The 22,442-nt window shown below is 33.0% G+C and overlaps 1 protein-coding gene across 1 annotated transcript; it reads right to left on the minus strand.

The window, feature by feature from the left end:
* Nucleotides 1-4,002: 4,002 nt before the first annotated feature.
* Nucleotides 4,003-8,447, minus strand: LOC102593340 (2-isopropylmalate synthase A-like). Its single transcript, XM_006366084.2, has 11 exons — nucleotides 8,093-8,447; nucleotides 7,419-7,683; nucleotides 7,131-7,344; nucleotides 6,817-6,897; nucleotides 6,646-6,738; nucleotides 6,443-6,529; nucleotides 5,793-5,893; nucleotides 5,309-5,342; nucleotides 5,139-5,213; nucleotides 4,287-4,371; nucleotides 4,003-4,155 (listed from the first exon to the last, which is right to left on the minus strand). Coding segments are annotated over exons 1-11 (1,392 nt in total). The 3' UTR covers nucleotides 4,003-4,153.
* Between the last annotated feature and the right edge of the window lie 13,995 nt (nucleotides 8,448-22,442).

Genomic DNA, 22,442 nt, shown 5'->3' on the forward strand with positions numbered 1-22,442 from the left:
TCTAGTCCCTGAAAATATTTTTAGGACCAGATTCTTAATAGTCGCAAAATCTCTTAAATCAGGGACCAAAATTTATGGTCCCTAAAAGCATTTTGAGGACCAGTTCAAGGCTAGTCGCAAAATATAATTAAGGACCAGCTATTCAACACGTCGTCCTAAATGACATTTAGCGTCGGAGGCTATAGGGACGGGGAGGCGACCAGAATTTCCGATCGCTAATGACTTTTAAGGACCAGAATCTCAGTTTTAGGGACCAGTTTTCCCTTCGTTATTGACCATTTTTCTTGTAGTATATATATCTGTCTCACTAATCAAATTTTATTCTCAAGTAATCCATAACCTGCCTCAGCGCCAGGCTACTGTCTTAATACTCATTCAACTTCGCTTCTTGTCCTCAAGTCAGAGTTTTAATGGAGAATCCACGAGGGGAATTAATGATGTAACCGTTTCTTTAAGAGTATACATTTATTAAAAATACAACAAACAAAAGATTAAAAAGTACAAGGGGTTCACATTCATGGTTTAAAAAGTACAAGGGGTTCAATACTAAGAACTTAAAAGATTGAATTCACCTAAGAGTGTTCAAGAAAATTTAATACATCAATTAATTAATGTAGCACAAAACCCTGGGCTTGTTACTGCAACATTAGATAAGCTCTTCCATCAATAGGTGACATTTATCTTCAAGTTGTCAAGCAATTTGAGGCTGGATAGTTTCGTCTAATATGAGTGCTTTTAAATCATCATTTGTTATATTCTGAAAAGATAAATGTAGAGAAAGATAAATAGGTAAAAAACAAACATATAACAACAACAATATATACAGAGTGTAATTTCATAAATGAAATCTATGAAGTGTAAACATATAACCTTATTCCTAATTTTGTGCAGTAGAAAAAATATTTTTGATAAATACTTAGCTTCATCAAAAAGGAAGAAAATAAGAAAATATGACAACAATATAGGAAGAAAACAAAGAAAATGTGAGCAACAGATAATAATACATATAAAAAAAACAATGTGATAGTGATACAGGGCCGTCTTAACCCCTAGGCCACTAAAACCATCGCTCGGGGCCCCACATATTTTGGGGCCCCCATTTTTAAAAACAATTACTTATACATGTTATTTTAAAATATATATATATATGTACTATGAGTATTATGGTTCCTACTAAGGAAATTACATATGAGATGAAAATAAACCTGAATTTCATAAGAAACAATTTGATGAAAATATGGCGTAAGAAACAATTTGATGAAAATGTGGATAGCGAAATCACAAAGTCCCTTGAAGAACCTTTTAGAATTGATTGTTTTATATATGTAGAGTAGATCAAACTATTTTTCGCTTCAAAATAGATTTGAACCAATTGAAGCATATGAAAATATTTTTGATTTCTTATTTAGAGGTAAAATATTGAGACCACTAGATGATGAGAATTTTAAAAATATTGTCTTAACTTTGAACTTTATTTAACATGTAATAGTTATTCTGATATTGATGGTTTAGATTTATTTTTTGAATTAAAAGTGTTAAGGAAAATAATACAAGTAGAAGATAATGATCTAATGAAAATACTCAATCAATAAAAGACTTGATTCTTTTCCAAATACACATATTGCTTATAGAATAATGTTAACAATTCTTGTAACCGTTGCCTCAGCCGAAAGATGTTTTTTCGAAATTAAAATTGATTAAATCTTCTTTAAGATCAGCAATGTCTCAAGAGAGATAGAATGAATTAGCTATATTACCATTTGAAAAAGAATTATTAGAACAAATTGATTATAATACAGTACATAATGGCTTCGCATCTAAAATAGCTAGAAAAATAGATTTTAAATAAAAGTATATATGATGAAAATAATAAAATATTAGGGCCCCTCTCTTCAGTTTCGCTTTAGGCCCCCAATATTGTTGAGTCGGCCCTGTGTGATACCTAAATAATACTATTTTAATAAGGAGAAGCGTAGTGGAGGCCATATTCTATCTACCTTTCCATACACATAATACGACAACACTCATAAATTATTAGTATTACTAGACACAAGTGCCCGTGATATATGTTATTTTTTGTCTCACTTTATGTGACATTAATAGAATTTAGATAGTCAATTAAATTTTAATATGATTCTTAAATATTTTAAGTTGTTAATTATTGTAATTTATAGTATTTTTTACATAATTTTAAATAATATATATTACTTATCTTGTCCCAATGTATGTAGCACATATAGAATTTCAAGAGTCAATCAAATGTTGTTAATTAATTTGAGATTTTACAATACTTTCTACGTAGTTTCTAAATTAATTATTACATGTTACTTCTTTTGATCATTGTAATTTATAGTACTTTTTACGTAAATTTTTAATAATATATGTTACTTCTCTTATCCCAATGTAGGTAGCACAAATAAAATTTCAAGAGTCAATCAAATGTAGTTAATTATTGAGATTTACAATATTTGTACGTAGTTTCCAAAATTAAATAATACATGTTACCTTTTTTTATCCCATTATATGTGACACAAATAGATTAATTTTATGAATCAATCGATTTTTTTATATGTTTTATTACATATATTTTAGGGATAAGAGTCTGAAAAATACCCCAACTTTTGGTCGGATTTGTTGTTGCGATACTAAACTTTCATAAGGACCTATTACCTCCCTAGACTATTTAATACCGTATTTTAAACATATATATTTGCCTACGTGGACATAAAAAATAATGCAAAATTATAAATAGTAATGTGTCCTTTTGAAATGACTCTAAGAATTCTCTAGACTTGGCTCTTAACTTTCCTTGAATTTGAATTTATGGATTCAAGGATTGTGATTTGTGATAGGAAGGATCGCATGATGTTTAGGAATGTTTTAAGATAGTTAAACATGTGAAACGATCAAGAAATTATTGTCTGGAAACAAGTCCGCGACGCGGAGATACATTTAAATATTTGGTCGCGAAATAAATTTTGAGGCAGAACGGTCCGTGACCGCTTCGCGACGCGGGGAAGAATTTTGGGAAAAGGTAGGGCAGGTCCGCGATGCGGACTGGGACACCAGCTTTTCCCGCCTTTTTCCTTATTCATTTTCTAATCCCAATTCGCCTAAATTCGATTCTTTTTCTCAAATCCTCTTTAGTTTCAGATACCCAGTACATGAACCTAAGAATCTAATCAAACATCGCTATAAAATCGACAGGGTTCCATCAAGAACTCAACAATCCCATCAAATCGCAATAACTAAAGCCAATATCAAGAACATCAAACTTTCAACCTTTTGGGACCAATTCACGCTAAAATAAACATGTTTGGCGCGTGGGTGAACGAATTCAACGCTATGAAAGTTTCACATACCTCGTAGGATAGTATCCTTGGCGAAATCCACTAACAAATCGCAAGAACTTGATGAATCTTGAACTTTTCTTTTCTTGAGTTCTTTCTCCAAAAATCCTAGTATAATTTGGTAAAGCGTAAACTGATCCAATTCTGTTTAGACCCCAATTAACTTCTAAAAACGAAAATAAAACAATTGGGCATGGAAAAGACCAAAATACCCCTTAAAAATCCGATTTTGACTTTACTTATCTAGACAGCCCAACTTCCAATGGGCATATCTCCCTCATACTAATTCGAAATCGAGAAAACTCGGTGGCGTTGGAAAGATAATTCAAAGATCTTTCCTACGGTATTTGGTAGTACACCTAACACATCCTGATCTAGGATTTATGGTCATTTAAAGTTGACCCAAAACTCAAACTTAACATAACTTAAACAGTTTTCCAGATTTTTCATTCTTTCCAAAAATGACTCTTTTTAATTCCAGCTCTTTCACTTAGCGAGGTGTTACGTTTGCTCTTCTTAGGCGTTTCATTTGTAACATATTTTTCTTTAGGCTTTAATATAGGTTCGTACCCTAACTGCAGTGGTGGAATTAAGCAACATATTTTTCTTTAAGAGCATATATTTATTAAAAAATACAACAAACATAAGTTTGAACTCAGGGTTTAGAAAGTACGAGGGGTTCAATACTAAGAACTTAAAAGAGTGTTCAAGAAAATTTAATACATCAATTAATTAATGTAGCACAAAACCCTGGGCTTGTTACTGCAACATTAGATAAGCTCTTCCATCAATAGGTGACAAGTTCCTGTATCATATAATACGTTCATTTAACAGTAAATCCTTTGCATAAACAGAAATTATAGAACTGTCGTTTTTCAATCTGAGCTAATTAATTAAAGAAAACCAACAAAAAAGAAAGAAAGTAGTAGTATTTACATGCATATCTCCAAGTTGTCAAGCCAATTTGAGGCTGGATAGTTTCGTCTAACAAGAGTGCTCTTAAATCATCATCTGTTATATTCTGAAAAGATAGATGTAGAAAAAGATAAATAGGTAAAAAAACAAACATATAACAATATATACCGAGTGTAATTTCATAATGAAATCTATGGAGATTGGAGGGTAGGATATAAGTTCTTTCCTACTTTTATGGAGTAGAAAAGTTATTTTTGACACATACTTAGCTCGTCAAAAAAGAAAATAATTCAAAGTATGAAAATAAGAAACTATGACAACAATATAGGAAGAAACAAAGCAAATGTGAGCAACAGATAATAATACATATTAAAAAAAACAATGTGATTCCTAAATACTATTAATAAGGAGAAGCGTAGTGGAGGCCATCTCCCTACCTCTCCGATACACATAATACGGCAACACTCGTAATATTTTTTTTAAGTAAGTGTGTATGCATGATGGAAAATATTTTCTACGAAAATGTTTTTCTAGAAAAATATTTCTTAGAAAATAAGTGAATTTCTAACGTATTTTCTCATGTTTTGTTGGTGAGTAGAAAATACTTCTTAATGTTTGGTTGGTGAATGAAAAATATTTTCCATAACATATCTTTCATTTTTGACTTGAGACTAGAAAATACTCTTTAGGAGGGAGGTGGGGGATGGATAGGGTAGGGGTAGGGGGTAAGGGTGGCATAAAATTGAAAACATTTAAACCAACCAAACATGAAAAAATTGAAAAATGTTTTCCTTCGCACCAAACACACCCTAAGTCTCATCAATAAAACAAAATTGAGTGTTGCACTATAAAAACATCAACAATTTAATTCACCTTTTTCCTCTCAGCCAATGACTTGAATCGCCAAAAGAGGTCCCCAAGTTGTTTTTCCTCAAAATTATATCCAAGCTATGACAAAATAAAATGAGTGTTGTTGATGCACATTCATATATAATAATACTATCATAATTTAATTTATTGAAATCTTAGTATATGTATCATACCTCAAGCATTTTAATTTTCAATGCATGACGTCCACTGCACAAAATATAAGAATGCATGATATTTATTTTAGAAAAAAAAACAAATATCTATTGAACCATATCAATAACAACAACAAATCCAATGTAATTCCTCTAGGTGGAGTCTGTAGAAGGTATAGAGTGTACACAGACCTTACCCCTACCTAGTAGAGATAGAGAGGTTGATTTCGATAGACTATCGATTTAAGTAAAGCATTTCAAAGCAATTTGAAGAAGAGACTACAAAAATGAAAGCAATAACAACAATGAAATAAAGCGAAAAGAATAGTAATAACAATAATGCATCGTACCGATATCAATAAAAAATCAAAACTATTGAGACGGTTTCAGAAAATGTAATTTTGATTATATAAAATTGGATAACAAAAAAAATAATATGACATAAATTTTATAAAATAATCGACCGAACTGAATCACAACGTCATCATGATAAAACAGTGTGTACCTGAGTTTTCCCAATTTAATACCGTGTTCAGTAGCACGAATAAATCCAACATCTTCAGCAGGTATAAATTCGTATGTGCCTCTGTTCTTTAATATTCCATCCTAAATTAAGTACGTAGAATAAATTCAAATACCTTTTTAATTAGTTAAATAGGTTTTACATAGTTTTCTTTGCTTTTTATTTTTACAATTAAATTGGGCGCAAATACCATGTGTTCTTATTTAATTCGTCATTTTTGTAGTGTCATCCATAATTTTATTACATACATTTTAAAATTTTGGCTGATTGTTAAAACAAATCTAAAATAAGTAAATTTCTTGAATAGGAACAAGTCTAAAATAAAAAAATGCAATGAAATTTGAAGGACCGCTTTTGTTTGTAGCTAGCGTTGTTCAAAAATGGGGAAGAAGATGACTCTTAACTAGATCGAAAATTGGCATTTGATACCTTTTTAAAAGGTCTTACGCACCTTGAAATATGGATGCCGTGGATTCATCTTTATTTCTTAGTCTATCTGTTCGGACTCACACTCTTTAGACTTTGTTTCCTTGTTTTGTTAAATAAATATGTCACACTAGGATGATGGGTTTAAAAAAAAGAGTTTTGAAATATTGAGTTGATAAATATAGTATTAACTAAATAAAATTAACCTGATGAATTCCACTTTCATGAGAAAAAGCATTAACTCCAACAATGGCCTTATGTGGTTGTAGCTTAAGCCCACTATACTCCTCTACCTGCATATAACAATATTATTATTATATGCATGATTAATTTTAACAAGTAATATATATATTAAATGGGTGACACCGCTTACGATAAATTTTGCGTACGCCACTATATATATACATACCATGTTGCTTGTGGTGAATATATGTTTTGTATTAATCCCAGTATAGAGACCACTTAGTACTTCCTTTCCACGACATTTTATGGCCATTACTATCTATATATGAAAGTACAAATTTATAAGTATAGATATTAATATAATTTGTCCTTATAATTAAAGTTTATTCTCTCCCACCTCCTCTAGAGAAGCATTTCCAGCTCTTTCACCAATACCATTGATGGTTACATCTACTTGTCTTACCCCTGCACAAATTCCCTAAATTCCATTGAGGTATGAGAGTCAAACTAACTATATATTATATTTTTATAAATGAAGTACTCTCTCCATCCACTTTTAATTGTCATGTTGCACTTTTCGAATGTCAAATTGACTAATTTTCAAAATACATCGTAGAATTTTAGTCAATTCTTATCGTTTGACTCTAAAAAAGGAAACTGTGACAATTAAAAGTGGACGGAGGGAGTAGTTAAAAGCTAACAAATACATACAACTAATGTGTTGGCAGTAGCAAGTCCAAGATCATTGTGACAATGTACTGCAAGGATCACATTTTGGATACCTAATGTATTGGCTTTTATGTCAACAATTAGTTGTGCAAATTCATTTGGCAAATTGCATCCAACAGTATCAGCAACACAAATGCATGTTGCACCAGCTTTAATAACTTCTCCAATAATATGATAAACAAACTCCTTATCAGATCTGACAAAAATAATACATATTCAATTATATACACACCATATGGTAAAAATATAAATATGACAAATACTACAAACCTTGTAGCATCTTCCAAGCTAAACCTAACATGCTCGAACCCGAGACTTCTGGCATAAGCCACCATGCTCCTAGCTCTCTTCACAACTTGTTCTCTACTCATATTCAATTTATACTTCATATGTATATCGCTTGTCGCGATAAACATATGAATCATCGGTGTCTTTGCATACTTCAAACTCTCCCAAGCTCTATCGATATCTTCCTTAGTAGATCTCGCCAAACCACAAATCATCGGTACATAGCCCTCTTCATCTATGTTATTACCTTTTTAGACATAGTATAATTCAATAATTAGACATAATTCACTATCATATATATATACTATTATTACCTAAATTTTCAAAGTATTACATATTTTACCACTAAATAAGAGTTACTAACGTGTCTTACACTTAGATACATGTACTTTTGCTACCAGATACACTAAAATAGGGAGAGAGGCGAGCTAGATTGGGGAGGGAGGTGAGTGAGATTCATATATGTATTCTAGATACATGTATCTGGAGTGATTTGCATGTATCTGGGATACCAAATACATGAGAGAGTGGCGAGGGAGATGAGAGAGAGGCGAGCGAAATTTGTTATGTATCCCAAATACATGCAAATCCACTTAGATACAATATAATAGTACTATTAAATTTTAAATAAGATGGAGACAATTATTCAATATTACCAATTTTTTGTGCTACCAACTTTACAAGGTCAAACTCAGCCTGAGAGGCAGCTGGAAAACCAACCTCAATAACATCAACACCAAGCTTAGCTAGCTGACATGCAATGTTCATCTTTTGTTTAGCAGTCATGGATGCCCCAGGGGCCTGCTCTCCGTCACGAAGCGTCGTATCGAAAATCGTAACATAGTTAGGGTCAGATAATTGAATATTTGAGCAACGGATAGCATATGGGGAATAAACATTATTCCTTTTGATTGGAGGCATAAAATTGAAGACACTAATGTTTTTAGAATATTGTAATGAAATGTTACTGTTAAAGGAATATATTGTAGAATTTGCGCAGAGAGAAGTCATTTTTTAAAAATAAAAAATAAAAAATTGGCTGAGTGCATAGATATTTGGGCTGGTTGTGGGGTTATATAGAAATTTGCAGCCAGTCTTTAGGCATTTTCAACCTTAAAAATTTATTTTATTCTTTAAATATAGAGTTTTATATTTTTTTTCAGACAATCAACTTCAATTCAATTCTCTATTTTATTTTCTATAAAAAAATCTTTTTTTCCTCCTCAATATTATATTATTATTATTTCTATTTCATTCTTATTTTCTTATTTCATAATATAAATCTTTTCTTTCTTTTCCCAAATAATTACTTTATATAATTTTTATGTGATATAAATTTTATTTTTTCAAATTTTTTATTTAATATAAAAAATTAGTTTTATTCTAAATTCCTAAATAACATAACCACAATCGACAACATTTCTCTGGATCATACCCTAATTCCATTCTTATTTCAGTTGCATGTGATTACATGCAACAAGAACAACGAATAATTGAAAAACGAATCGACAATCAAAACCGCAATCACAATTACAATCGCAGCAATTCTCTGGATCATACCCTAATTTTTTTTCCGAATAGTGCTAAATTTGGAAACGACCTACTGGATTACTAAATTATTGTTTTGATAAATTAATTATTATGTTATGTATTGTATTGTATTTTATCTTATATTTAAATTATTATTGTATTGTTATCTTGTATTTAAATTATCATCTCATGTATTGTAGTTTTAAATTAAATTTTCATCTTATCATTTTAATTTTGTGTATTTTTATAGTGAAAATTAATAATAAAATCAAATTGTATTTGTTGACAAAAATTAGAAAAAAAAATTAAAATACTATTAATTCGGGATGAAAGTAGTATATGTGAAATAATATATTTTTTAAAATATTATTTTACATTTAAAAGGAATTATGAATAGTAGATATTTACTTAATGACATTATATGTAAAATAATATATGTTAACAATAAAATATTGAAAAAGTGAAATAGAGAGTGTGAATATATAATAGTTCTCCAAATTTGGAGAACTACTATTCAACTCTCTAAATATGAAGAATAGAGAGTGATATAGAGGGGGTTTGGAGTGCCCATTCTCTATTTTACTCTCCAAATATAGAGAATGGAGAGTAAAATAGAGATAGATTGGAAATGGTCTAAGGGTTACATGGACCAAGGCTAAGATAAACTAAAAATGTCAAAACTAAAAATGAGGGCAAGTTTGAGGAATTGTGTATATGTTTGGCCAATTATTTAATAGAGTTGTGTTTGGTGTGAAAGAGAGAGTGGGCAAGGGGGTATTAATTTGAGTAGAAAAGATTGGAGCCTAAAATAGACTAACAGAATTATTGTTATATGTATATACGTATTGTAACAATCCATTTCATCCTTACTCCAAATAATTGATTTAAAAAAATATATTTATCTTTTTGAGTGCAACTTGGCGTCCAGGTAGGCAATTGTTTATGAGTAGTGGACTATGGTTAGAAAAACATATACATAATATAGATTTGACGGAAGAATCATGATTAAGCATGCAGATACGACGTTTGGATGAATAAAATATGAAATTTAGGTAAAAGAGATTGGATTATGTATTAATATGTTATTGTATGACTTCTTTGAGGAGTGTTTTAGGTTGATATGACTTACTTGATGAATTACCAATGGATATGTGAATGTGGGTAAAGATAAAGTATTTTCATAAACTTGTAATCTAAGTTTTGGTCATAATTATCATTAGTAGGGATATGGAGTTTTCATTATGAGGGAATGAGGGTGTGGGTGATGTTACTTATGTAACATCCCGCCTTAGAAAGAGCTAGAAATAGAAAGAATCAATTTGGAAAGAGCCAATTTGAGAATTTTGCTAAGTTATGAGTTTTGGGTCAACTTCAAACGACCATAACTTGATGATTTAGGTGACCCATAAGATATCAAATGAAAGGACTTGGAATCCTCTTTCTAACGCCACCGAGTTTGCTAATTTTCGAGTTTGGATGTGGGAGATATGACCAGTTGAAAATCTGGCTGTTTAGTTAAGGAAAGTTACCCGGATTTAAGAGAGGTATTTTGGTCTTTTCCTTAACCTATCAACTTAAAATGATTTTTGGTATTATTTTGGGGTCAAATCTAATTTGGATCGGTTTTACAAATCCCATATACGCTTAGGGTTTTGAGAAGAGTTCAAGAAGAGGAGAAAAGGCGAAAAGTCAAGGCGTTCATCAAGTTTTCTTGCGAATCGAATGTTGTTTTGCCACGAGTTTAATCCCTAAGAGGTATGTGAGTTCTCATAGTTTTGGGTTCGTTCACCTACACGCCAATCATGTTATTTTCAGCGAAATTTCGTTCTTGAAGTTGAAGAGTTTGAGTTCTTGATTAGTTTCTTGAAGTATTGTTTCCGTTCTTCAATTATGATGGATTTGATGATTTCATGAGATAATTGTTGGAGTTTAAGAGTTGTTTTTGAGTAGATTCTTGTGTACTTTTGATGGGTATTCGAATTTAAGTGATTGAGGAAGAAACCATTCGATTCTAGGTGAATTAGGGTTAGAAAACGAGTAAGAAAATTCGTCGGGAGATCTGGACAGAGTGTAGCGCGCCACCCCACCATTGCGTCAGAGAAGTGTGTCTGTAGGTTGGGGCATGGCGCCCTGCACCAACCAGTGCGCCCCAACTACTACTCTGTAGTTCAAAGGTTGGCGCCCTACGCCACTTAGTGCGCCAAGGTCGCCTGCCCCCACCCTTTCTCCCTCGTTTAGTCCGTCCGAGTTCTTTCAAAATGTACCTTTACTCCCCTTTGATTCTAACTATTCTAAACTATTTCTAAACATCTAGAAATCACGCATAACATGAATCATAACCTTGAATCCATAATTCAAATTCAAGGTAAGAGCTAAGAGTCAAATCTTGAGAGTTCTTTCGAGTCTTTTAAGAAGTCTTTCGCAAACCTTTTAAAACTTATTTTAAGACTTGAGTATTTGAGTTTGAGGGAGAGTAGAACTGAGTTCATTTTCTTTAAAATGATATATGAGAACTAAGTATTCCCAATAGAAAATGTTTTTACATTTAAGCAAAGAGGAAACATCGATTTCCAAAAGAGTTTTTGAGCAATTTTGAGTACCATCTCTTTTAAGAGAAAGATTTTTGAGTAATAATCTCAAACCACAGAAAAAGTTATGTTTTAAACATATGAGCTAGTTACATTTTTGGAGTAGTATTGAGTACTGATATGGGGACGAGTTCAGATAACTCAAAGTCTTCATAAACAATGTAGCCAATGTGGGTAGAAAGGGTCATACTTTTTAGATGATTCCTTATTGCTTTTTAGCATAGACTAGTGTATCCACTTAGTTAGTAGGTCCTATACCCCAGCAAAGTATAGGACAATTCTGGCAACGTGGGCTAGACGTTGTATCATAACATAGCTCATAGTGATGGTTGCCGGTTAAAGAATCTCCCACAGAGTTATTTTGTAATTTTATATACAAACTGAGTTACATTGTATTTTTCTATACATTGAGTTGTTATCTACTGTTTTAAAACATTTTCTTATACTTGCATTACTATTATTGCTTTTATATTGAATTGAGTTGTGTAACACCCCGATATTCAAAAGAACTAGAATTAGAAGGAAATCGTTTTTGGAAATAATCAAATTTGGAAAGTTTGACAAAGTTAAGCTAAGTATGAGTTTTGGCTCAAATTCAAACGACCATAACTCCTATCTCAGGATGAGTTAGGCATGCTACAAGATACCGTAGGAAATATCTTTGAATTATCTTTCCAACACTGCCGAGTTTGCTCAGTTTCGAGTTCGTATGATGGAGATATGTCCATTTGAAGTTGGGCTATCTAGATAAGAAAAGTCAAAAACCGGATTTTAGAAGGGTATTTTGGTCTTTTCATTGCCCAATTAATTAAATTCGTTTTTGGTAATTAAGTTGGGGTCTAAACTGATTGGATTCAGTTTACGCTTCATAAAAAAATAAGTTAGGGTTTCGAGAGAAGAGGAGAAAAAAGGAGAAGAAGCTTAGAATCGTCGTGTTCTTGAAGATTTGCTTGTGGATTTCGCCAAGGATTGATCCCTATGAGGTATGTGAGATCACATAGCGTTGGGTTAGTTCACCCACGCGACAATCATGATTTTATTCAAAGAAATTATGTTCTTGAAAGTATAGAAATTGAGTTCTTGATGGATTTGTTGGAAGTTTTTATTGGGTTCTTGATTGTTGAAGTTGTTGAGAAGTTCTTAATATAAATTCATGAAATTAGATGTCGTTCTGAGTAGATTCTTGCAAATTTTGGTTATGTAGTTGAATCTAAGTGTTTGGGGAGAAAACCAATTGAACCTAGTGGGTTTAGAGTTGAAAAACGAGCAAGAAAAATTGGGGATTTTCTGGGCAGGGGTCTGGGACATCGCGCCAGCCACAGTGCCCAACTTGGGGTTCTGAAGTTTGGGATCTGGGGCGCTGCGCCAGCCAGTGCTCCCCATCCCCAATTCTGTAGTTTTGGGTCTGGTGCCCCGCGCCACTCAGAGCACCAGGGACATCGGGTCTTCTACACTTTCCCACTTATTTCGATACGAGTTCCCTTGAAACGTACCTATGTTTTCTGGTTGATTTCTACACTCTAAGGTACGTCTAAGCAACATGAAATCATCCATAACATGAGATCATGAGCCTTGAATCCATAATTCAATTCAAGGAAAGTTAAGACTTGAGTTTTCCAAAAGTCTTTTACAAATGTTTTAACTTTATTTTAAGACTTGAGTTTTGAGTTGAGTAAAGAGTAAAGATTGAAGTTCATTTCTTCAAAAGAGTATATGTGGACTATGTATTTCCACAGAGTAAAATGTTTTCACATTTAAGCAAGAAAGGAAACTTTGATTTCCAAAAGATCCTTTGAGCTAGTTTACAAGTAAAGAGTAAATGTTTCCCATTTAAGCAAGAAAGGAAACTTTGATTTCCAAAAGAGACTTTGAGATAGTTTTTCAGTAAAGAGTAAAATATTTTCACATTTAAGCAAGAAAGGAAACTTTGATTTCCAAAAGAACCTTTGAGCTAGTTTTTCAGTAAAGAGTAAATGATTTCACAATTAAGCAAGAGAGGAAACTTTGATTTTCAAGATAGCCTTTAAGCTAAGTTTTGAGCAATTATCTCAAACCACAGAAAGAAGTTACGTTTTTAAACATAAGAGCTAGTATTATATTTTGCGAGTAGTATTGAGTACCGATATGGGGGAGAGTTTAGACAACTCCCAACCCCCATAAACCATGTAACCATCATGGGGTAGAAAAGGGTCATACTTTTTAGATGATTCCTTAGTACTTTTTAGCATAGACTAATAGATCCACTTAGTAGTCAGGTTCTATACCCTCGACAAGGTATAGGACGACCCTGGCAGCATGAGGCAAAATGATGTATCATCACAATAGCTTTTAAGTGATTGTTGTCGGTTAGAGAAACTCCCATAGAAGTATTTTGTATTTTTATATACACAGATTTACTTGTATTTTTATATACATCCAGAGTTTATATTGTATCTTTGCATACATACAGATTTACTATTGTATTTCTTAATACACAAAGTTGATATCAATGTTTTAAAGTTTTTCTTTATAATGCATTTATTTATAGTTGCTTTATATTGAAATGAGTTAAGTTGAGCCAGGTATGTTCATTCAGTTCCTTTCAAGCTTATGTCTTGAGTTTTATTTTAAAATATATTTTGGACTGGTTTAAGAGTCGCCACTTAATTTTTGGTAAAAATCAAGAAAAATATAAGATTTTTCAAATGACTTAAACAGATAAAGTCGGTTAAAAAAAAATTTTGAGTTCAAATGTACATTCCGAGAAGGTGTTAGGCCCTCAGAATGTCCGCTAACTCGCGGTTGACCGGCAATTTGACTTAAAATGACTTTGACCAATTTTGAGAAAATGATTTGACATAAAAATATAATAATTTACAATATTTGATCAACTTTAAAAAAAATAGTTAAAAATAACAATTTTTAGTTTTTGAGAAAATTGAATCTTAATCGGAATACTCAAATTAATTTGCAAGCGATTAGCATTTGGCAAATCTAGGTTAATTAGAATTTTATTTGAATCTCTTAAAAATAATTTAGACTCATTTAGTCAATTAAAGCATGGGAACTATTTTAAATTAATCGAAGATTAAGTAAAAAAGTTTTCAATAATAGTACAAGAATTGATAAAAAAAAAAAGGAAATTTTATTGAAACATATCTAGCATAAACATATGGTTCATCTCTAGGAATTTAATTAAGTTAATTAACAAAATTTTAAAATTAGAGTTAAACAAAACAAAAATATTGCAATCAAATGATAAAGAGAGGGAGAGAAGAAATTGGGCCCATTGCTGCGTTTTTGGGCCTCCTTCGGCCCATTTTCGCTCCCAAACACATGTGTATACAAAAAGTGTATATCGGTGTATATAAGCCATATTTTGATTCGTTTTCGTGTATATTGGACTGCATACCGAGTGTATACAGTCTATTTTGACCCCTGCAACCTGCATTTCATTATTTTGAACATGTATATCGATATTTTTGCTATGTATACTTGTGTATATACTTGTATACATCATGTATACTGCCCTCTTTTGAGTTTGTTGAGATCTGAAAATTCAGTTTTCAGCCCCCCATTTATTGTATTCAACCTGTTCATCAGTTCTACAGCCTGCTACGGAGGCTAACTCGAAAGGAAAGAAGGAATTGGGGCCTTTATGGCCCATCCGAAATGCAAATGGAGAGGAAAAGTGTCCACAATGGACTCGGAAGGCATCATATGCAAACAAAAACGAAGATATTAGAATGGGAAAGATTCCAAAACTTCATCTTAATATTTAAATCAAAGTAATCACAACAAATGGAACAATCTACACAATTGATACTAAATAAGCAATAGATCATGGGAAAGCAGGACTTCTCCAATTAGACAAAAGAACAAGGAAAATGAACATCTTTCGCAGTTAAAACAAGTGCTATTTTTAGATTTTTGGCGAATGGACCGAATCCCGTGCATGATGGGCATTTAATGGATAGGGAAATAGATGTAGAGATGATCAATTAACAACTAAAACATGAATGACTAGATGGGGTCATAACTTAATATTTCTCCTAACCTAATAATATAAAACACACCAACAATGATAAGAAAGAACAGGGTACTGCCAAACATTTCTAGTTCAAATTAATGATATGAATAGCTTTAGATTTTTATTTTTTTTATAAATGTACAGGCAGCAAAACAAAGACTAAAACATAAAAATTATCCTTAGATTGAACTACCAATGAGACTCAATTGATCACGCAAAGATTCAGACCTCAACATGCTCCACCTTACCTGATTCGCGGAATGATTTAAGGAAGCGAACATCACCAACTTTCAGATTTAAATAAACTACATTAGGTCGCAGGACAACGAAGACATTCAAGAAGTAGATAAAACTAACGATTAAAGCAAACGTGCAACTATACCATATATGTTGGCCAAATAAGTTGATTCGAGAACTCATGCTTACATGAACTCCAACATTAAACGGTAATGAGTGTAAACGATACAGAACAGCCCCCCATGATATTAAGCAATAAATGGAACTCAAAGAGTAGTTAAAAAACATCAACATTAGATACGCATTTGTAATCTCCAACTCGACCAAATGACGAAATCACATAAGCACAAATATATTATATCGAGATATCAACAGACCAGCAATGACTAACAGAAAATAACCGCATAATAAGACCTTTTCGATATTGGAACACATCACATCAAAATAGAGGAAGAGACGAGGGGAATATTATGAAGGAGGAAGCGTTACCTCTCTCTGGGCAGCGAACAGAGGCGAACAAGCAGGGAGTCAGCGACTTCAACACCAACGTAAACTTCGGGAGCTCCTATGGGTCCTAACATCACGAATGAACAAGGAAAACAGAGAAAATGGATGATGGGTGCGGCTTTAGCTTTGGAGTTCTTTCCGCTGCCAAGTCTTACTAATTTTTCTTTCAAATTTCTTCTACCCCCTCCCCAAAAAAATCCCCTCACACCAGTAGAAGAACGAGGTATTTATAGTGGAAAATTAGGGTTCGGATTTTTGGGGGAAAGGGTAAAACGGATAGGAATAGGGTCCATTCAAAATTCAAACGCCATAAATTCTTTCACCATTTTAGGACGACACCTTTTCTCTGAAATTTTCTCCCCATTCCGGAAGAGGAAAGGGGAGAAATGCGTGCTTCCTTTCTGCTGTAGCGATATTAATGCGAATAGGGATGTGAAGAAGACGACAAGAAGGAGCAGTGTACTCCGCTCCTCGCTACTTTTTCGTGAATTCGCCATGTATAGGCGAATGTTGGAGGCTACTATCGAGGTCGTTTCGCACTGTTTGGATTGTCGTTTCGTCGATGTTGTTCACGCCGTTGATTTCTTGTCGTTTCGCTGCTTCTGCTCGCTATTAACGCCTGGGAATTGTATGCGTTGGTCTCTTGTTGAAGAGGAGGATTGGGCCGGGTCAGGAGGGCTGCTAAAATAGAAGGGGAATTGGGAAGTGGGCCGCTGGAAATGATTGGAAGAATGGGCTGGTTGTAATTTTGAAAACAAAAAGGGAGTTAGAATGGGTAATTAGTGGGCTGGAACGTGAATGGGGATGGGGAGCCTGGGAATTGGCTGCTGAAAATTTAAAGAAAGGCCTCCAATTCTTGGTCCCTTTAAATGGGTTAGGGATAAAAAATTAAATTGGTTCGATTTCGGAGTTTAAGAAATAGCCAAATGGAGTTAAATAGTAAATTCGACTAATAATTAAATAAGGTGAAACAATATAATTAATTAATGAGCTTCTTAATTTTAACGAAATGAAATAATTAACTTAATTAGAAACTAATTAGTTTAAAAATATAATCACAATCTAAGCTAGAGTAAATCAAGAAAACAAAACTTCCTAAATTAGCAAAAAAATTAAAATAAAAAAATAGAAATAATTAAACTAATAAACTAGATAACTCAAAATTATGTATATATTTTAAACCCACATTATGAATATATTGTAAACCCACTTAATTCAATTGAGGATTTAAATAAAATGAAATCTTTTGGAGACGATTTCGAATATTCATGAAATATACTAATTATATACATAATTATTTAAATCATATATATTATTTAAAAAATTATAAAAAGAGACAAAACTATTTAAAATAACTTGAAAAATATTTTGAATTTTATAAAGTTAATTATTTTGAACCGTTTGGAATTTAAGAAGCTCGAGAATTAACTATTATCGGGGATGGTCCAAATTGAGTGTCAACATCTTGTCTAGTATTCCCATCGCATGCTCATACATTCAATGTACTGATGCTAGGTGGCCTGCATCTTTTTATGATGCAGATTCAAGTAACCAGGATCAGCGCATCGTTGATCCGATTGAGCTTCAGAGTTGTTGGTGAGCCTCCTTTATTCCGGAGGATCCCCTTTTTCATTACTTTATTATTTTAGTTCATTATGATGTTGTGGGTCTTGTCCAGACATATATCTCAGTTGTTAGAGGTTTCTTAGGCAGTTAGTTTATGTTAGTTCTTGAGTCTTCCCATTTCAGTTATGTTTGAGACTTGAGTTGCCACTTTGGCCAATGAATGTTTTTTTATAATACATTCTCAGTTATATTTTAGCTTTCAGTTTACTTTTAAAGTACAATTATGCTGAATTAAGTCTTCCGCTAAGATTTAAGCCAGGCCAAGGATTTGCTTGGGGCCAGCAATGGTTCTCGAGTGCAGTCCCGCCCAGGGTGTAGGCTCGGGGCGTGACAAGTTGAGATGAACTAAGTTGTTTCTTCAGTTCCAGTTCAAGCTTAAGTCATGTTTAGATTTCCCCTCACATGCTCGTACATTCCATGTACTGACACCATTTGGCATGTATATTTTATGATCCAGATACAGGTAACCATGATCAACATCCAGCGTTTCGTTGATCCAGTTGAGTCCAGAGTTGTTGGTGAGCCTCCTTGCTTTCGGAGGATCCCTTCTTTATTGTCCAGTTATTTCAGTTTGTTAGGATGATCGGGGGTCTTGTCCTGACATCCCTCATAGTATTAGAGGTTTCATAGATAGATAGACAGTAGTTCATGAGTCTTTTTATTTCATTTATTGATGTTTGAGACTTGAGTTGCCATTTTGTCCAGTGAATGTTTTATTTCTAAATTATTCTGAGTTTACTTTTGAGACAGTTGAGTAAAGTTTATCTTTTGAGTTTATCCTCTATTGAGTGAGTCTTCCGCTGATACTTGAGCCAGGTCAAGGGTTCGCTTGGGGCCAACAATGGTTCTCGAGTGTCAGTCGCTCCCAGGGTGTAGGTTCGGGGAGTGACAACTTAGTCATTGCTTAACTATTGAATATGATAAGGGAATAGGAATGTGTATGGTTAATTGGAGTAAGACTTGACTTAGATTCACACTTATGCTTACATTGAATGTTTGTTGATTGGTCTTCGGATGTGATTGAACTTGATGATATGAATTTGGATGTTGGAAATTGCATGTGTTACCACTTGACAAAATCCTTAAATTTCTTGAGATGCAAGTATACTTATAATTGATCATTGTTTAGTGGATCAATTATTGTATCAGTGTAGATACTATAATTTTTATAATTATAGAGTGTGTATCACGCTGGTATAATACATGGATGAAGCTGGTTCCTGCAGGTTATGACTATATACCGAGCATACTAATTTTTTTAGTGTATGTATACACTTTACTGTTGTTATGTGAGTTAATATTGAGTTTTCTGAGTTATGTGATATGTTGTGTTACTTGATGGTTGTGTGACCTTTAATTTGACATGTTTTAATATGTTGTTGCTATGTGTTGTAGGTCAAAAATGTAATAAATGGGTTAATCACTACATATATTGATCTTGTAAAATAAAGGTTGAAGGGTAAGAATGTTCAGTTTGATAAGTGAGAGTGAATGGGGTGGTATAGCTACTTCATGTCAAACTTGTAATTTATATGTTATGTTACGTAATTTAATCTTGGTGGATTGATGATTCTTACTAATACATATATTGTACTGATATTACTCTTACTACATTTTTTTGGGCGTAAGTGCATTGCAGATTGACTTGAAGTCTCTCATGTGAAGCAGCGAGTAATCCTCCACTCAACTTATTTGTCTCTCTTTCTGGTGAAAGTATGTCTTCTTGTATTGTTCTATTTAGAGGCTCTTATACATGTCTAGATTAGGTATTGGGAGTTGTTTAGTTAAGCATATTTACTTATCAATGTTTTGGGGTTTCATGAATTTTTGCATTATAAATTTATATGTTATTATTTAAAAGATCTGCTACTGATATTTTAGCATATTCTTGATCAGGTGGTAAAAGTTCATCTATCTAGTTAGAAATAGGATAGGTGTTTGTTAGATCATGAGATCGTATAAATTTTGTATTTTGAAGATTAACAAAGCTGCATGGAACAGATAGTGGTAACGTGATTTTTATTTACCAAGTTTGACTGGGACAAGGACAAGGAAAATAAAAAGAGTATGCGCAATAAAGTAGGAGTTCTACGCATGAGCTTGTAAGTTCCAAGCTGAAGAGGAAGTCGAGTACAAGTAGGAGTCTGAGTTGAAATAGGTTTTGGATTCAAGTCCAAATTTATAAATAGGGCAATAACTTCTTCGAGAAAGAGCGCGCACTTACATAGAGAGTCAATCAAAACGCTGCCAAAGAGAGTTTGAGAGAGTTTTGAAATTTACTTGGGGTGCTGCGAGTTTGTGAGGTAAAGTTGTAAATTGTAGTTAATTGTTATTGACTGCAAATTGAGTGTTGAGCGTAGGACGAGTCTAACAAGTTGAAGCAACTTGGAAGACTTTAATCGGAGTTTTTTTGTCTCGGGTAGTTAGGAATTAGAGTTTATAATTCCTTAGATTACACAGGTGTGTAATCATTGTGTTATTTGAAGATTGTGATAAATAATTCAAAGTTGTGAACTATTTATTATTTTACGAGATTGTTTACTACAACCTTCAAAACAGTAAAGAACAAGTAGTAAGTACATGTTCCTTTACAGAATTAAGGAGATCATAATCTAACAAGTGGTATCAGAGCAGGTTATCTTAATCAAGAGTCTAATAACTCAAGATAAATATCACTATGAATTTTGCACCTCCTCTCGGACATGGTCAAGGGCAACATATCAACAGACCACCATTATTCAATGGTCAATACTACTCATCGTGGAAGACAAGGATGGAGGACTGCATCCAAGTCTAAGACTATGAACTATGGGTTAGAATCACTGATAGGCCTTTAGCCCCTACTGTTAAGGATAGTGAAGGAAATAATGTTCCAAAACCTAAGGAACAATACGGAGAAGCTGACTACAAGATGCTGGGAAAAAATGCAAAATCCAAATGCATTCTTGTATGTGGACTAGGACCAAATGAGTTTAATCGCATCTCAAGTTGTACCTCCACGAAATAAATATGGTATACTCTATAGAATGCTCATGAAGGCACTACTCAAGTTTGAAAATTCAGAATTGCTAGCCTATGCTCTGAATACGAAGCCTTCAAGATGAAATCTGGAGAATCACTTCAAGACATGATCAATAGATTCACTACTGTAGTAAACGAGTTAATTTCTTTGGGGAAATTATACACCACTGAGGAACAGGTAGACAAAGTTCTTAGAACCTTGCCTAGATCATAGGAAATAAAAGTTACTGCAATTAGAGAAGCCAATGATCTAACCAATATGACCTTGGATGAACTGGTAGGAAATCTCAAAACTTATGAGATGGATGTTGACAAAAGAAGTGAGGGAAACAAAGAAAAATATCTTGGACTCAAAGCAACTGAAAGTGATGAATCAGATATAGATGATGAAGATTTAGCACTGATCAGCAGAAACTTCAAGAAACTCTTCAAAAGGGGCATGAACTCTGGTAAAAAGGCACTACCCACCAAAGAGAAGAGTACAGAGAAACCACAAAGTGGAGGATGCTTCAAGTGTGGTAAAATTGATCATCAAATTAAAGATTTTCCTATGTGGGAAGTAGAATGGAGAAAAGAAAGGGATAAAAAGGAGAAGAGTGAACTCTCAAGCAAAAGAAAAAACAAAGAGAAGGAACAAGCTATGTATGCAGCCTGGGGAACATGTTGAGCTATGTATGAAGAAGATGATGATGACATTGCCTTGATGGCCATAGAAGAATCAGAACTTGAACCTGACTCAGACTCTGAAGAAAATGAGGTAAACCTTTTTTATCTCAAAGATAAGCTAATGAAGTTCTCTAAGAAAATATTATCTTTTTAATGCTCACATCTATAGACACAATTCAAGAACTAGTTGAAACCAAGAATCAAATGCTTGCCTCCCTAACCAGTTTAAAATTTGAGTATATAGATCCGGAAACACTCAATGCTGATCTAACAGAAAAAAAATAAGCTTTTGTCACAGAAAGTTCAGCAACTAGAGTCTTGGAATCTGTCCAATAAAACTGAAATTTTAAAACTCAAAGAAGTAGGTAAGGACAAAATTTGTGATAAATCAAAAGATGAACATGAAGTTAAAAGGCCCAAAAGTGAATTAGGTTCTGAAAGAGAAAACTTAACAAAAATGAGACTTGAACTAACTAGGACTAAATATGAGCTTGAACAAGCAAATAAGTGGACCAAATCATCTATGATAGTATCACACTTGGGAAATCACAATCGAAATAAAAAAAACTAGAATAGGCTTTGATCATCCCATAATTGATAATCCTTTGTTATGCATCATTTGTGGTAACTCAAGTCACTCCAAGATCAATTGCCCAAAATCCAGAGTCTATATTAACAATGAAACAAAAAGCACATATAAGACACCTCAAAGGAAAAGGTACACTAAAAAGAAATCTAATCTACCTAAATGGATACATAGAGATCTCATTCATTCTTTTGATTTTAGTAAAGGACTCAAGTTAATCTGGGTGCCTAAAACAA

This window comes from Solanum tuberosum, unplaced genomic scaffold (genome assembly GCF_000226075.1).
Source record: "Solanum tuberosum cultivar DM 1-3 516 R44 unplaced genomic scaffold, SolTub_3.0 scf00610, whole genome shotgun sequence".
NCBI lineage: Eukaryota > Viridiplantae > Streptophyta > Magnoliopsida > Solanales > Solanaceae > Solanum > Solanum tuberosum.